The sequence below is a fragment of the Acomys russatus genome, chromosome 28, assembly GCF_903995435.1.
Source record: "Acomys russatus chromosome 28, mAcoRus1.1, whole genome shotgun sequence".
Lineage (NCBI taxonomy): Eukaryota > Metazoa > Chordata > Mammalia > Rodentia > Muridae > Acomys > Acomys russatus.
In genome coordinates, this window is record NC_067164.1 from 37192872 (window position 1) to 37211407 (window position 18536).

The 18536-nt window shown below is 43.6% G+C and overlaps 2 protein-coding genes across 2 annotated transcripts; both read right to left on the reverse strand.

Moving 5' to 3' along the window:
• Window positions 1–6737: 6737 nt before the first annotated feature.
• Window positions 6738–7673, reverse strand: LOC127210790 (olfactory receptor 6C4-like). Its single transcript, XM_051170543.1, has one exon. The coding sequence runs from the start codon at window positions 7671–7673 to the stop codon at window positions 6738–6740; it is 936 nt and encodes a 311-aa protein (XP_051026500.1).
• An 8249-nt stretch (window positions 7674–15922) lies between these two features.
• On the reverse strand, window positions 15923–17649 carry LOC127210791 (olfactory receptor 6C4-like). The gene is made up of 2 exons (XM_051170544.1): window positions 17591–17649; window positions 15923–16868 (listed from the first exon to the last, which is right to left on the reverse strand). Exons 1-2 carry the CDS (start codon window positions 17647–17649, stop codon window positions 15923–15925), a joined length of 1005 nt encoding a protein of 334 aa, XP_051026501.1.
• Window positions 17650–18536: the final 887 nt, after the last annotated feature.

Here is an 18536-nt window from a genome sequence, read left to right on the forward strand (position 1 = left end):
ACTATTGCTGAGAGGAAACACCATGATCAAAAGCAGCCTGGGGAGGAAAGGATTTATTTGGCCCACACTTCCACACCACTGTTCACCATCAAAGGACCGCAGGGCAGGAACCTGGAGGCAGGAGCAGAGGCAGAGGCCGTGGAGGGCACTGCTTACTGGCTTGCTCCTTATGGCTTGCTCAGCCTGCTTTCTTAGAGAACCCAGGACCAACAGCCCAAGGGTGGAGCCACCCATCATGGCCTGGTTCCTCCCACACCAATCACTAATTAAGAAAATGCCCTTTAGCTGCATCTAACGAGGCGTTTTTCTCAATTGAGGTTGCTCCTTCCTTTCAGATGACTCTAGTTTGTGTCAATTGACATAAAGCTAGCCAGGACTCACTCACGTAGCCAGTTTTGTTTGTGGACACAAACACCAGGTCTCCCAGCACCACCATTTTTGTTTCACAAGACATTGCAGAAAGAGAGAACTGCAGCATCCTTCTCATCAAGGAGTAGGTCTGACAGGCTCTGTAATATTTTACTAATTGTTTATTTACTTTACATCCTGATTGCAGCTTCCCCTCTCTCCTCCCCTCCCCCATCTGCCCCTAACATATCCTTTCATGTCTCCCCCCCCCCCCGCCCTTTTTTTTTGATAATCCACCAAGGTCAACCAGGGTCCATATATACACGGATGTGCAGCCAACCATTGGAGTGTAGTAAATCTACCAGTGGCCACACATTATAAAAAATGATTTTCTCTCCTCCTGCAGCTGCCCCAAACTTCTCATTAAGGAGCAGGGACCTAGAGATCGCATGCCCTGTTCTGGAATTAGAACTGGCTCGATCCTGTGCAGGTAGCAACTGATGTTGAGTTTATGAGTGCAACAACACCCGTGCCCTGTTCAGGAGACAGGATTTCACTACAGTCCTTCCTACTCTCCAGCTCTCTCTCTCTCTCTCTCTCTCTCTCTCTCTCATATGTGTGTGTGCATGAGATATGATGTACCAATTTGGGATGAGATTGAGGTAGTAATAAAAGACTCTGCAAAAAAAAAAAAAAAAAAGTCCTGGGTCATCCGTGGGAGAGGCTAACCCTCCCTCCCTCCCTCAGCAGACACTGAGTGCCCGTGGTTCCTTGTCCAGGGCTGTGATCCTGTGATGTGTCCCTTCTTTGGTTAGTGTGTCTAATGACATTGCTGTTGTTTAGATCTATGAGAGACTTCCTGACATGTTGGCTCTTACAAGTGGTCAACTCTGAAACCATATACCACACAAGCAACAAAAGCAGACTCAGAAGGCTGTATTTACATATTTGTACATATGTGTGTTCATATATATATACAGTTACATAATAGTCATTGGGTAGGAAGAGACTATTAATTTAATTTGAGAGAAGGGAGACATGGAAGGAGTTTGAGGGAGGGAACTTGGAGGGGTTGGGGCAGGGACAGAAGTGATATCATTATGTTTCAATTAAAATGTATTAAAAGCTGGGCATGGTGGTGCAGGCCTGTACTCCCAGCACTCGGGAGGCAGAGGCAGGCAGATCTCTGAGTTTGAGGCCAGCCTGGTCTACAAAGTGAGTCCAGGACAGCCAGGGCTACACAGAGAAACCCTGTCTCCAACAAGAACAAGGACAAGAACAACAATAACAAAACAAAAGCAAAAGCAAAACAGTTCCCCACAAACATACTCACCTGGTCTCTTCAATCCCTCTTTGAGGTGTTATTTCCAGGAAGTCCTAGGTTGTGTCAAGCTAACAATTAAAACTCACCATGACAATATGGGTGCATGAACAGGAAAAGACTTTTATGAAACCTATTGACATATAATATATATATATATATATTTGGTTTTATGAGACAGGGTTTCTCTCTGTAGTCATGGCTGTCCTGGACTTGCTTTGCAGACCAGCTCTGAGCCTCAAACTCAGAGATCAGCCTGCCTCTGCCTCCTTGAGTGCTGGGATTGAAGCCCTGTGCAATCACCGCCTGGCATAAAGTGACTATATTAAAAAAAGGGGTTTTAAAATCTATTATTTTCTCAGAATGAACAAGAGGGAGTACCTGGGGTGATATGGTATTTGTCCAGTGATGTAGAAAAGTTGGTTTTGGGTCACCTGTCACATCAGAGAAGCACTGATATGTAGCCTTTTCATTCTTATGTAACGGTTCGCTCTCGGCGAGGCACCACAAAGATCCAGAAGCGCAGGGGCTTCTGTCCTCAGGTGTCTGACAAGCTTGCAGAGGAGGAGCAGGTTCCAAAGCCCTCCGTGACCTGTGCGGTTTCAAGAGAAGGGGTCAGACCTGCAGTGCATGGGGAGGCAACTCTGCAGGATCTGCAGGGATACCAGTATTGTGTTTCCATGGATGCTTGTGTTCGAGCCCCCCCCCCCCATTTATCTCTCACCTCCTCCAGCATTGTGGTGGGTGTAAACGTGTCTCAGGATGCTGCCGCTTCAAACGCAGTCATCTCAAAACACTTATCCGTGGACACGAAATGTCTCTCTATATGCGAGATTACTGTACCTGAGTCAAAACCCTTATAATATAAGTTTTTTTAATTAGGAGTTCACCATGGGAGACTAGCTAGGCTAGAATTTTCTTGGGAGCATTTTCTTTTATTTTTTTAAAAAATATTTTATTAATTTATTCATATTACATCTCAATGGTTATCCCATCCCTTGTATCCTCCCATTCCTCCCTCCCTCCCATTTTCCCCTTACTCTCCTCCCCTATGACTGTGACTGAGGGGGACTTCCTACCCCTGTATATGGGGAGCATTTTCTTAAAACATGAGTCTAGCAGTCTTAGAAATTAGAAAAAATGACATCCAGTGTTTAGTGATGTAGGTATAGCTTAATTTCAGTGAAAGATGGTGACACGAACGAAGAAGCCGAGGAAAGAGCAATGTACAATGTGTATAAGAGCATAGGAGTCTGTAAAGCGTTTGCTCCTCCTCAGGAGGCCCACATCCACCCAGGGTGTGAGGGTGATGCTCTTGAGAAAGCGCCATCCCCATCAAGCTTCAGGGAGGCTTCCGTTCACAAAAGACAGTGAGAGGAGGGGTGGCCATGGAGACAACGGGACTAGAAGATGCTAGGTGGCTCTGCTTATGCACGAACTCACGTTGCTATGACTACAATGATTGGCAAGATCAGAGGGGGCACTCAAGGGTCCTTGGATGCTGGAAATTGTGGTGAGAGTAGAACATGGCAAAACATCCTAAGTAGTCTCTATCCTACTCTCTCCAAAACCACCTTGAAGTGTGACTTCTGAATCTTAGGCATATCCTTGCTTTTCTGTCTTTCAGCAGGTCTGTACTGTTACCAGGATTGCCTCAGAGCTGTCTTTTTGTGAATCTTCCTTAAAAAAGAGTCCAGATCCCCTAACCAACTAAACTTGATTGTAAAACTAAACTATCCGGTCTTCAACCCCCCTCGGAGACTTGAGAAGGAATAAAACTTAAATGCCTGAGTGAACCGGTAGTGCAGGTTAGCAGCTTCCAAAATGAAAAAAATGATTGAGACAGTTTACTGCCAACACTCTCTCTAATCTTGGAGCCTCATCTTCAACCTTCTGGTCCAATGTATCTGACAGACTTATTTGTGAGGCAGGAACTATCAAGGACTTGCTTACCCTGTCTTGGCAGAATTTGGCAGTCAACTCTGCATGCATCTAAGTTTGTCCAGTTTTAGGCGGAATTCTGTCTGTGGCAGAAATGAGGACATTTTGCCCTGTGGCTGATTTGCCACATTTGAAGTCAACTCCATAAGGAGGTTCTTTGATGCTCATCATCATCTTTAATGCAGGCTGGGTGTTGCCAGGAGTTAACTTGTCTTGTTGTCAAATAATCTTTAGAATAATAAAAAACATCTTTAAATGCCATATTCTGTGGGTCTCTGAGGCTTTTGAAGACCTTATTTAACTATTTTACCTTATCTATCTATAGACTCATGTCTATCTGTTACTTAGGAGATATATTCTTGTGCTAAATCAGACTAGTATTTGACATGACCATGATTTCTATCAACATACAAAATTCTATACCAATGACTTAGAGATAACCTTCTTTGTGAGTAACAATTAAGGCCTTGAGTTAAGGAGTAGGTTGAATCATCTACCTTTTGTGATAAGATCTTTTTAGATCAAGATAAAGGCTTTAAGTTAATAGAGATGAGATATGATAGATATTGATCTTCATTCAGAAATTTAGACCCAACAAGATACGAAAGATGTTTACTTCAAGTTTGACAAATAAAATTGCCAAATCACTATGAATGTAACATTATATAATTCATGACAGTCTCATGGTTCTCTCTGCTATATGTAGTTTGTTTTATTCATGTGTAATAAATTAAATGTATAAAAAAAAGAATCCAGATAATTACATCACAACATTCTGATCTTAGAAAATAGTCAGAAATGTCCTCAAGTTACTCAGGAAACCCAACACTGTGTAATAGGAAATGACTTACCAAGATATCTATATCTTTAAAAAAAATTGGTTCGTGTGTGTATGTGTGTGTGCGTGCTGCATGAGTGTGTGTGTTTTGTGTGTGTGTGTGTGTGTGTGTGTGTGTGTGTGTGTGCGTGCACTTGCCAATCTGTGGGACTGTAGAGGCCAGATTTTGACATTTGGTGTCTTCCTTAATAGCTCACCACCTTTTTGTTTTCCATTTCATTAATTAATTAATTAACTTTATATCCCAGTCAAAGCTTGCTCCCCTTCTCTCCTCCCAGCCCCTCCCTCTCACCCTCCCGTCTCCTCTCCTGTCCACCCTTCCTTTCTCAGAGAAGGGGAACCTCCTAGGGCCTGCTTTGGCATATCAAGCTGAAGTAGGACCATGCACATCTCCCACTGAGGCCAGACAAGACAGCTCAGTTAGGGAAAAGGGATCCAAAGGCAGGCAACAGTCAGAGGTAGCCCCTGCCCCAGTTGTTAGGGGACTCATAATGAGAACAAAACTGCTACATACGTGTTTGGAGCCTAAGTCCATCTCATATATGCTCTTTGGCTGGTGGTTCATTCTATGTGAGCCTACATGGGCCCAGGCTCATTTACTAAGTAGGTCTTCTTGTGGTGTCCTTGATCCTTCTGGGTCCCTCAATCCTTCCCCCTACTCTTCTGCAAGACTGCCTGGCCTCCGCCTCATGTTTGGCTGTGGGACTCTGCATCTGTTTCCATTATCTGCTGCATGAACAGTTATGCTAGGCTTCTGTTGGCAAGCATAGCAGAATATCATTAGTAGTGTCAGGGGTTGGCTCTCTCCCATGGGGTTGGCCTCAAGTTGGGCCAGTCATTGGTTGGCCATTCTCTCATTTTTTGCTCCATTTTTATCCCTGCACATCTTGAATGCAGGACAAATTGTGGGTCTAAGGTTTTGTGGATGGGTTGTTGTTGCTGTCTGTGCACTGGAACTCTTGCCTGGTTACAGGAGGTGGCCTTTTCAGGTTTCATATGCCCCATTGCTAAGAGTCTTAGCTGGGGCCATCCTCATAGAGTCCTGGGAGTTTCCATCGTCCTAAGTTTCTGGCTCCTCCCAGAGCTGCCTCTTGCCCCTGATTTCAGTTCTCTTTCCCTCAGTCCTCCTTGCGCTTGATCCCTCCTACTCCCTCCACCCCCATCCAATTCAGATCTCTGCCTCCATCTACCTCCAATGTCTATTTTATTTCCCCTTCTGAGTGGGATTCAAGCGAACTCCTTTGGGCTCTCCTTGTTACTTAGCTTCTTTGAGTCTGTGGATTGTAGCATGGTTATCCTGCATTTTATGGCTAATATCCACTTATAAGTGAACATATACTATGTGGGTCTGGGTTGCCTCACTTAGGATGATATTTTCTAGTGCCATCCATTTGCCTGCAAATTTCATGATGTCCTTATTTTTAATAGCTGAGTACTATTCCATTATGTAAATGTACCACCGTTTCTTTATTCATTCTTTGGTTGAGAGACATGAAGATTGTTTCCAGTTTCTGGCTATTATGAATTAAGCTGCTATGAACATAGTTGAGCAAGTGTCCTTGTGGTATGGTGGAGCATCTTTTGGGTATGTGCTCAGGACTGGTATTAGCTATCACCACCTTGTTTTTTTGAGACATAATTTCTTACTGAACCTGGAGCTTACCCTTCAGGCAGATGACCAGTGACTATCTGGAATCAACTCATCTCTGACTGCCTCTTGCATGCTAGAGTCTCTGGTACAAGCCACCATGCCCAGCTAGCACATAGGTGCTGGGACCTAAACTCAGGTCCTCATGTTTTCAAAGCAAGCACTTTTTCTAGTGAGTCACCTCCTCAGCCAGAGAGGTAATCTTAAGAATCATCAAAGTGAGAAACTCTAGAAATAGAATTGTTTAAAGCTTGAAGGAAAGTGATTTAGAAAAGAATTTCTACATGATACAATAACCTCTTCTGATGAAGAAGTAGCAATTTCTGAAAGTGTATTTGCATTTTTGATACTTATTAATCAAGGAAGTCAGAGATCATCATGGGATCGGTACAGTGCAACCACTGAGCTGATTGATCCTCCAACTTATGACAAGCAAACGAGTTTTAACTAGTTGTATCCTATATATATTCTGCCAATATAATTTTGCCTGCTCTTTCACTCTTTAAAAGTATGCATCAAAAGATCTTGAACTAATTTGAAACTACTGATACCAGCTCACACCCAGATTATTTAGAAATCACTTTAGAAAAAAGGAGGAACATCTTTAATTTCACTGTACATTTCCATTTATTTTGAGGCCACTAAAATGAATAAAGATGCACCATTTTTCTGACAGCATCATTGAAAGCTTGTTTCACCTGCTTATTCCTTAGCGTGTAAATGAACGGGTTCAGCAAAGGGGCCACTGAGTTGTTGAGCACAGCCACGCCCTTATTGAAGGCAACTCCTTGTGTTGCTGAAGGCTTTATGTACATGAAGATGCAGCTCCCATAAGAGAGGGAGATGACAACCATGTGGGAAGAACACGTGGAAAACGCCTTCTTCCTCTGCTGTGCAGAAGGGATCTTCAGAATGGTCCTGATGATGCGTGTGTAGGAGAGGACCACCAGCATCAAGGTGACTATCAAGGTCACGACTGCCAAAACAAAGTCAAAGATCTCCAGCATCCTTGTGTCTGAACAAGCTATTTCTATGAGGGGCCCATAGTCACAGTAGTAATGATTGAGCACATTGGACGCACAGAAGTCCAGTTGACTGGTCAAGATGATCGGGAATAAGATGATGAGGAACCCACTCATCCAAGAGCAGAGGACCAGCAGGGTGCAGACCCTGTTGCTCATGATGGTGGTGTAGTGCAGGGGCTTGCAGATGGCCACATAGCGGTCATAGGACATGGCTGTCAGAAGGTAAAACTCAGTGGCTCCAAATAAAATGGCGAAGAAGTACTGAGTGAAGCATCCGGCAAAGCTGATGGTCTTCACTCCTGTGGAGATGCTGAAGAGTATCCGAGGAGTAAAAGTGGACGTGAAGGAGATCTCAAGGAAGGAGAAGTTCCTGAGGAAGAAGTACATGGGTGTCTGGAGATGGGAATCCAGCAGCGTGAGGATGATGATGGTCAGGTTCCCCACAATACTGAATAAGTATGTGATGAGGAGAAACAGGAAAACACAGGTTTGAAGCTCTGGGGCATCTGTGAGTCCCAGAAGAATAAATTCAGTCAGAGTCTGGTTTTTCATTACCGACTTCTTTTGTACTCTGTGAATCTGAGAAAGGGAGAAATGGGTGACGAAGGCAAACAGGGCTTAGCACGACAGGGAGGAGGCCTCACGGCTTTACTGACATTTCTTTTCAGGAAGTTCATCTGTTCTGCGTGATCCAAACACAATACCTGCTGGTTTCAAATGGTCCCTTCACAAAGTCTCTCTTAAAATGTGCTCCCTATGGCTTTGCATGGCCAGTGCACGGATGTGCCATGGCCAGTAGGCTTCCTGAGTGCATCTATTGAGATTTTAACATTTTGGCTTATTCTTACTTCAAATCTTGTAGGACGTAGTAGGCACACACTATCTTTTCCCAGCCTCACTGCCTTTGTTTTTGTTTTCAAGACAGGGTTTCTCAATATAGCCCTGGCTATCCTGAATTCACTTCATAGACTAGGCTGGCTTTGAACTCACAGAGGTCTGCCTGACTCTGCCTCCCTGAGTGATGGGATTACCGGTGTGCACCACCGTGCCTGGCTAGCCTTACTGTGCTGGTGGCTCATTTTACTCTTGTCATCCCCAACACATTTGGCACCTACTTTATTCTGGTTTCCCATTGCTAACAACCCACAACTTGCAGTGCAGGACGAAGCCCCCCCCCCCTCTCTCTCTCTAAGTATTTTATTTTTTTGTGCCTAGGATAGAGCTAATAAAACGTGTTCAAATACTGAATAATGTATGAATCTCCTATTTATTTTTTATTTTTTACTCTAATGGTATTATAATGCAAGATTGTCATAGGGGAGGGGAATAATGGGAAAATGGGGGGGGGAGGAATGGGAGGATACAAGGGATGGGATAAACATTGAGATGTAACAAGAATAAATTAATAAAAAAAAAAGATTGTCAATATTTTTAGGAAGGGTTTTCTGGATTATTTTAACTGTGTATCTCAGCCTGGGCTCTCTCACATGCTCTTTCAATGTTTGCTAAGTGTTAGAGGAGACTTTGGAAAGGTTTTCTTGTGGTAGTTGGGTTTCTGAAACACTCTTTGTTCATTAGCATTCAACTGTTGGAGAATTTCACTATTTAATCTTTCAAAGCTTCATCTAGGTGGTGGTGGTGCACACCTTTAATCCCAGCACTAGGGAGGCAGAGGCAGGTGGATCTCTGTGAGTTTGACACCAGCCTGGTCTATAAAGGAAGTTCCAGGACACTCAAGGCTATAGAGAGAAATCCTGTCTTGAAAAACACAAAACCATAGTTTGAGAAGGACCCCAGGGCCCAGACCCGCCTGTAGTTTTCCAGGACCATCTGGATCCTTCTATTTCCTCATTCTCCCAGGCTTCTCACACCTAAAGTCTCAATAGGATGTCCTTCCCTCTGACCCACTTTCCTGGTAGGTAAAGTTTTTCATGGGGACGTACTCCTTGGACTATTGTCTCGATATAAGTGAGTATATACCATTTAACTCTTTTTGCTTCTGGGTGAACTCACTCATTATGATAATTTCTAGTTCAATCCATTTGTCCACAAATTTTGGAAATTCATCGTTTTTAATAGCTGAGTAGTATTCCATAGTGTAAATGTACCACAGTTTCTTTATCCATTCTTCTACTGAGGGACAGGTAGGCTGCTTCCATGTCCTGGCTATTATGAATAACGCAGCTATGAACATGGTTGAGCATATGTCCCTGTTGTGTGGTAGTGCATCTTCTGGGTATATTCCAAGGAGTGGAATAGCTGGGTCTTGAGGAAGCCCTATTCCCATTTTTCTGAGATAGCACCATATAGATTTCCAAAGTGGTTGTACTAGTTTGCATTCCCACCAGCAATGAAGGAGTGTTCCTCTTTCTCCACATCCTTGCCAGCATGTGGTGTCAGTTGAGTTATCGATCTTAGCCATTCTGATGGGTGTAAGATGGAATCTCAGTGTTGTTTTAATTTGCATTTCTCTGATGACTAAGGAGGTCGAGCATTTCTTTAAGTGTTTCTCAGCCATTTGATATTCCTCTGTGGAGAATTCTCTGCTTAGTTCTGAGCCCCATTTCTCTATTGGGTTATTTGGTTTGGTGGTGTTTAATTTCTTGAGTTCTTTATATATTTTGGATATTAGACCTTTATCAGATGTAGGGTTGGTGAAGATCTTTTCCCAGTCTGTAGGCTGTCGCTTTGTTCTCTTGAAAGTGTCACCTGCCTTACAAAAGCTTCTCAGCCTCATGAGGTCCCATTTATTAATTGTTGACATTAAGGCCTGGGAAAATATAGGCAGTAAACTTCGAACCCCTACCCAGACTAGCCGATGGACAGGACATTCTCCACCGTTAAGTGGAGAAGGAGATCTGACTTTCACACAAACTCTGGTGCCCCATATTTGACCATGTCCCTTGGATGGGGACGCCTGGTGGCACTCAGAGGAAGGATAATAGGTCACCAAGAAGAGACTTGATACCCTATGAGCATATACAAGGGGAGGAGGTCCCCCTCAGTCACAGACATAGGGGAGGGGAATGGGGGGGGGAAGCGGGAGGGAGGGAAGAATGGGTGGATACAAGGGATGGGCTAACAACTGAGATGTAATTTGAATAAATTAATAATTAAACAGGAAAAAAGACTGCATATATATGTATATGTATGTATATCTCAATACACACACACACACACACACACACACACACACACATATATATATATAGCAAATTTCATTTTGTAATCATCACCAATGCAGTAGCATAATACTGAATAACTACTAAGTTAGCAGAGTGAAAGTGGGGTCCCAAAAGCCCTGGCGATGCAGACAGAATAAGTAGACCCAGCATCTAATAGATAAAGAACACCTTCTCAGTCATAGAGTTACTCTGGACTCAGCCAATTGGATGTTCTTATCCTGGATTGTGTCTGTTTCCTCCGGAGACTCAAAAGAGGTCATCAGAAAAGAGCCATTTCTATCTCTTCTAGCTCTTACTGGCAGATTTCGGTGACTTTAAACCTTCATGTGACGAAGGGATTTTCAATTGCTCTTCCAATACTCAAAGACTTGTTTAAAAAATCACTATTTGCTACTTGCCATTTAAGAGCTAGGCCGCCCCTACTTTTCACCAATCAGAACAAAACAGGAGCCTTCATTGCTCAAGATGTTTAAGTAAACGTTGGGGGATTAAAAAAAAGAAAAACACAAAACCAAAGCAAACCAAAAATCAAAAATCAAACCCCCAAAACCACTACCACCACCACCACCACCACCACCACTACCACCACCACCAAAAACTCCCCAAACCATTGTGCAAATATTTCCATTTCGTCATTGTAATAATGAAATGTTTCAAGCAGTAAAATGCTAGTAGTCAAATGACAAAATTATGATAGTGTCCGTTGTGAAATAATATGGGGGATTTATATTTTATGACTTAGATATGACTATAATATATCATTAAAATAGACAGGTTGCTCCCTTAGGCACAATGTGATTTTTCTCTCTGTGTGTGCAGACTACCGTCTACAAGAATCCCATATACAGGGGGAGGAAATCCCCCTCAGAAACAGTCATAGGGGTGGGGAGTAAGGGGAAAATGGGAGGGAGGGAAGAATGGGAGGGTACAAGGGATGGGATAACCATTGAGATGTAACAAGAATAAATTAATTATAAAAAACAATTGAGATGTAATCTGAATAAATTAATAAAAACAACAAGAACCAACACACACACACACACACACACACAAAGAATCCCAATGGCCAGGGATAATTGTGTATAAAGGATGGAAGGTTTGCCTGTCAATAGAGTCATGTTCATGTCAAAACAAGCCAAAGTGTGGTTTTTAGTAACACATGCTGCAGAAAGGGCAGTAGACACTCCCATTCAGATGGCCCCACAATTTCCATATAGGGGGAGCCCAGAGGGAGGGGGGACATACTCACTTTTTGACACAAGAAAGGTCTGAGGGGTTTGACCTCTGGGTGTTAGGTGGGGTGAGCCAGAATGGAGAGGTCGGAGGTGGACGGCAGCTGGAATAGTGACTAAGACTAAAACTTGGTTTTCTAATACTAACCTGTGCCCTGATTTCTGATAAAGCACAGATGCAGGCTTCTGGATGCTTGGTGCTGAGTCAGAACACACAGGTCAGATATGGATGGAACACAATGGGACGTTCTTGTGATATAATCTGCACCTGCATTTGTCACCAGGCACAGATGTAGCACCAGAAACAGGAACAGTCGACCCCGGGCAGTCTCACTGCTTGCATTTTGTCTGAAGGGTGGCCTTGGACTTCCTTCCAACTTTGTATCAGACTCAGTAACGCACTGTTTGTTTAATTTGCTCAGTGGATGGATACACTGGAAGAGAAATGATTGCCTTGAGACTCAGGCCCAGGAAATGCTAATTAGGCCCCTCTAAAGAATAGTACTGGGAATTAGGTTTGCAGGTGACTAGGGAAGATGCTTCAAAAGGACCCACGCACGAGAAAGCCCCACTGTGAAGGAGTCAGAGTAATGGCCTTGTGGGAACTGAAGCAAGAACTGGGAAAACATGAAGTGCTTAACTCATGGTTCTCTAAAGGGACAGAACTAATGTGTGCCTGCGTGTGTGCATGTGTGTGTGTGTGTGTGTGTGTGTGTGTGTGTGCCTGCATGTGCCTGCATGTGTGTGTCTGTGTGTGTGTGTGTGTGTGCACATGTGCAAGTGCATGTACTTTTGAGTGCACATTGGTGCACGTGTATGTGCGTGTGTATATCAATATATGTATAACGTTCCCACACGTTCCCACATACACATAGAGTGGATTCATTAGAGTGGTTTACAAGCTGTGGTTGGGCTAGTAATGGCTACTGCCCAACAGAAAGGCCAAGAGCCCTATAGTTCTCATTCCATGAGGCTCAATGTCTCAGCTGGTCCTCCATCTTCCCTGGAATTTCGAAGAAATTGGTGCTTTAAATTTTTTCCCTTTTATTCAACATAAATTATTTTCCCATACAATATAAGCCGAATACAGTTTCCTTTCCCTCTACTCCTTTCAGTTCCTCGCCGCCTCCTCTCCTGCCTGGATCCACGCCCTTTCTGTCTCTCATTAGAAAAGAACAGGCTATGCTGTGCTCGGCTGATGTCTCTGGAAGATCTGCTCTTTTCTGAGGGGAGGGGAAGGAGAGGAAACTGGACTTGGGATGTAATATATGAGAGAAGAATAAAAAAGAAAAAAAGAACAAGGAACAGGTTTCTAAAAGATAACAACAAAACATAACAAAATAAAATATAACATACATTTTACATGTTATTTGAGAGCTTTACATATCTGTATACTACATTCTTGTACGTGTACTATGAAATCACCCAAATGGACCACCATATGGTGGTTTGCTGGGGATCAGACTGCCAAACCTGTCTTCCCAAGCCTGTCTCTCAAGCCTGTGTCTCAAGCCTGTGTCTCAAGCCTGTCTTCTCAAGCCTGTGTCTCAAGCCTGTCTCTCAAGCTTGTCTTCTCAATCCTGTCTCTCAGGCCTGTCTCTCAAGCCTATCTCTCAAGCCTGTCTCTCAAGCCCATATGCTCAAGCAGGAGCACGGGTGGAGGAGCAGAGAGAAGAGTAACATGGTGGAAAAGCAAGTGGGTTTTGTATTTCAGCAGAGTGGGGTCTTTAAACTTGATATGGATGTTCACATTGGGAACTAGATATCCTTTCCTTAGGTAATCGACCTTCAGAAAAGGATTAATGGAGGTTCCTGGTCGTTTAAGGGAGGTCTTTAGGCCTCTGTTTACCCAATAATAATCCTCTGTTGACCCGGTTGAAGTCCTTCTGTTTAGAACATTGTCACCAGCACTGCCATTTTGGAGGGCCATCTGAACTTAACAGTTCTGATCATATTCACCCTCCACTTCCTTCTCCAAATTTTTCGGGCCTCACCCCTCCACAGTCCCCTCCCAACTCCATGACCTCCTTTTCCTTTTTTATAATGCACTGAGATCTGTCAGTGTTGGCTATATGCATATAAATGTGGCGGCCATCCAGTAGGTCATGGTCATCCTACTAGGGCCTACAACCCTGAAGAAAGCCAACTTTCCCTCTCAGCAGCCACAATTGCCATACATATAATTTTTTATTTATTTAAAAAAAAACCTGATAAAACACTAGGCTTTCCCAGATATCCTTGTCCCTGCCTCCAGCCTTCCGCTGCCTTACTTTAACACTCTCCACCTCACTTAGCATTCATCCGGTAGTCTCCTTCCTTCCTTCCTTCCTCCCTTAGACCTGTGTGTTCTGCTGTTCCCTATGTGCGTCACGTCCCTCCGATGGTCATCCTCCAGTCACCGACTTCCACAGAGGCCCTGGGCTAAACACCAAGGGCTAAGGGTTTGAGGACAGAAGAGAAGGGCTCAGTTTATCTTTCTGGGTCTGGGTCACGGCACTCGGTTTAATTTTTCTAGCTCCACCTACTGACCTGCAAATTCTGTACTTTAATGCTGACGGCCACTACATGACCATCTGGAGACGCAGAATGAGACGTTTGACTTACAATGGCCTCCAGGGGGCTTTGCTCTCACACTCATCTCTGGGTTGTGGAGAATTGTCTACGGGTGCAGGACCTGTGGACGCCTGGACTTTTGCCCTCTCTCCTAATTCCTAGTGTTTGGCCACAGGAAGTCTCTCTGTGAACATTTTTAGTATAGAATGTGCAAAATTTCTGCAAGTGCTTGAGGACCATATATATTTGTTCCCTGACCTCCTCCCTGGACTTTTAGTTTCTTGTCATTGCTTCAGATCCTGGTGTGTCAGGCTCTGGGATACACAGCTCAGCTGGAACCCTGAGTGGCCATGGATCTCAGTTGCTGAGTGTCATGGTTTGTCCTCACGACACTTACCAATGTCTCTATATACCTTTGTACACCCGAGAAGAGCATAAACGTTTAGACTGTCACAACAAGGATGTATAGTTACACGTTTGACCACCAGGTTCAGGATTAGGGGCTAAAGTGACATAAAAAGCCTAATACTGTGTCTGTTGGAAACGAGTTCACATCTATGGTTGTCCATGTTATTTGTATCCTTCCCCACTATGTAGCCATGGCTGGCGTATAATTCACTATGTAGACCAGGCGGGTCTTGAACTTATAGAGATCCACCTGCTACTGCCTGCTGTGTGCTGGGATTAAGAGTGTGCTACTGTTTTCAGCTAGTTTTACATTTAAATACAGGCATCCTTAGGCCTAATGTGACAAAGAGAAGGTACAGACTGATCTGACATCCCTGAGTTTTTCAGGTGCACCTAAAAGAAACTCAGGGCTAGTGGGATGTCTCAGAGGAAAAAGGCACGTTATGTCAAGCTCCATGACTTCTTCCCATTTCTGGGACCCCCTTTGATGTTTACATGTTCTCTGCAACATGTATGGGTTTCCTTCCCAACCCACATACACACAGACACACACACACACACACAGACACGCACACACACACACACGCACAGAGAGAGAGGGGGGGGGTCAATATAGAGTGTGAATAAAGAATATGTAATAGAATAAATATTTTAAAGTAAAAATAAGCAAATAACTAAAATTTGAAACTACTGCATAAGATTTTTCTATTTTATTGGAAATACTGTTCATAATTGAACATAAATAATGTGTTGTTAATACAAAAACTAAGAACTAATTTTTTACATTCATTATTTTGTGTGTACGCATGGCAGGCAGTATGTCTGTACATATGTGTGTAGTGTACGTGTGTGTATGTGTGTGTTTATGCGCATGTGTAACATCTGATGAGTGGAAGTCTCAGAACACTTTGCAGGAGTCAGTTCTTCTACCATGTTAGTAGCAGGTGTGGAGCGCAGATTGTCAGGCAAGTGCTTTTAGCCACTGAGCCATCTTGCTGGCCCTCAAACTGAGAACCTATTAAGCTACATTATACTTAAAGTGCTGTGGCAATCATATTCTACAGCAAATAATGCATTTCTTGTTTAAATAATTATATTGTGAGGAACATACGGAGAGCACTATTCACTTGTGAAAATATTTTTTAAAAATCTTGCACAAAAATCACTGGTAAGCCTAAAATGTAATGTTGAAATGTCTTTGTGAGTAAGGGAAAAATGGGAGGGAGGGAGGAATGGGAGGATACAAGGGATGGGATAACCATTGATATGTAATATGAGTAAATTAATAAAAAAAGAAATGTCTTTGTGGTTCATTCATGTGAGACCATGTCTTAACTAGGAGCAGAGTCTGGCCTTGAGTTTTCTTGGGCAGAGACTTGATTACTATTGTCCAGAATTCCCCTTTCATCTGAGTTCACCTAATTTATTGAAGGCTTACGATCTTCCTGGTGATGCCCTGGAAGCTTTGTTTCACCTGCTTATTCCTTAGCGTGTAAATGAACGGGTTCAGCAAAGGGGCCACTGAGGTGTTGAGCACAGCCACGCCCTTATTGAAGGCAACTTCTTGTGTTGCTGAAGGCTTTATGTACATAAAGATGCAGCTCCCATAAGAGAGGGAGATGACAACCATGTGGGAAGAACACGTGGAAAACGCCTTCTTCCTCTGCTGTGCAGAAGGGATCTTCAGAATGGTCCTGATGATGCGTGTGTAGGAGAGGACCACCAGCGTCAGGGTGACTATCAAGGTCACGACTGCCAAGACAAAGTCAAAGATCTCCAGCATCCTTGTGTCTGAACAAGCTATTTCTATGAGGGGCCCATAGTCACAGTAGTAATGATTGAGCACATTGGACGCACAGAAGTCCAGTTGACTGGTCAAGATGATCGGGAATAAGATGATGAGGAACCCACTCATCCAAGAGCAGAGGACCAGCAGGGTGCAGACCCTGTTGCTCATGATGGTGGTGTAGTGCAGGGGCTTGCAGATGGCCACATAGCGGTCGTAGGACATGGCGGCCAGAAGGTAAAACTCGGTGGCTCCAAGGAAGATGGCGAAGAAGTACTGAGTGAAGCATCCGGCAAAGCTGATGGTCTTCACTCCTGTGGAGATGCTGAAGAGTATCCGAGGAGTAAAAGTGGACGTGAAGGAGATCTCAAGGAAGGAGAAGTTCCTGAGGAAGAAGTACATGGGTGTCTGGAGATGGGAATCCAGCAGCGTGAGGATGATGATGGTCAGGTTCCCCACAATACTGAATAAGTATGTGACGAGGAGAAACAGGAAAACACAGGTTTGAAGCTCTGGGGCATCTGTGAGTCCCAGAAGAATGAATTCAGTCAGAGTCTGGTTTTTAGTTTCCAACACTGGCTGCCTGTCAATACACAGAGGAGCTAAGTCAGTGGTAGGAGAGAAGTTCAGAATATTTAAGATAGGTCATTTTTCCCCCCTGAGGAATTGTACTGAGCTTCTCTCTCTCAGGCACCAGTAATCACATTGCTACCCTTTGAATTATTCTATGGTGCTTAAAAAAAAATGTCTGTATGCTTTTCTCCTAAACAAATACCCAAATTATTTAGTTTTAAATTTTCATTTGAGCAAGCCTCTACTTAAAAGCAATTAAGTAAAATTTTCTACGATTTCACTCCTGTGTATAATGCATTCTGGTGACAGTCTCTCTCACACCCTCCTTTATATCCCTCCCACCTTAGCAACCACATTTTTTCCTGACCTGTCAGTTTCCCATGACTTTTGGTTTTATCTCGTGAGTGATCCATTTGGTTTAACCAGGACTGTTTGCTAATACTGTTTGATAATACTAATCCGTATTATCCACTGGAGCCTGGTGAGGTCACCAGTGGGTACACAGCTGACAGATCCCTGCACTTCTGATTTTTTTTATTATGTCAATTAATTCTGCAGTGATGCCTTGCTTACGTTACTCGCTTGGCTTCAGGGGTGGGGGGAGAAATGAGGGTTAACTCACAATTGAAGAACCTTGTAGGAGGCAAACAATGTCATTACAATTACAGCAGCTGAAGAGTCCCACCTTCCATTGGAGTTTTGGAATTTGTGGTCCATCATTGCCAGCATCACCGTCCTTCCTGCTTCTCGGCTTCTGCGGTCCTCTTCTTGTCAGGTCCCACTTCTTCCATCCTATTCGGTATCAGCAGAAGAACAGACAAAGCATCCCTGTTAGAGTACTGTGCTGGTGTTTCTTCCGTACTTATATCTACTGCTAAGTATGTGATTTTATTGTGGTTAGGAAACAAAACTTCCAGGCAGAAGGTACAGACCTCATTTAAGAGTTTCTGATAACAGCCGTAGACAGATGGGGCTGCTATTTGCATTCTGCCTTGAGAGCTTCAGGAGTAGGTTCCTGGGTGTTTGTGGGACTATTATAAGAGCCCCATTTACTTGGCTTTTCCTAAAGTCCTTCTCCACAGCTTCAAGGTTCTCAGTTCCTCATCAAAATGATGTCCACTCGATAACACACTAATTTTATCAACAATATAATTTATTGACACACTGTTCCTCATTTACCATTTTTCTTAAGATATTTCTGCTAGAGGGGCTGGAAAGAGGGCTCAGTGGTTAAGAGCGCCACCTGGTCTTCCAGAGGTTCTGAGTTCAACTCCCAGCAACCACATGGTGGCTCACAACCATCTATAATGCGATCTGATACCCTCTGCTGCAGATAAAGCACTCATATGGAATAAATAAATCTTTAAAAAAATTTTAATCTTTTTTTATTAATTTATTCATATTACATCTTGATTGTTAGCCCTTCCCCTGTTTCCTTCCATTCTTCCCTCCCTCCCATTTCTCCCCTTCTCCCCTCCCCTATGTCCGTGACCGAGGGAGACCTCCTCCCCCTCTATATGCTCTCAGAATATCAAGTCTCTTCTTGGTAACTAGCTATCCTTCCTCTGAGGGCCACCAGGTCTCCCCATCCGGGGGACGTGGTCAGAAAAGGGGCACCAGAGTTCGTGTGAGAGTCAGATCTCACTCTCCACTCAACGGTGTAGAGTATCATGTTCAT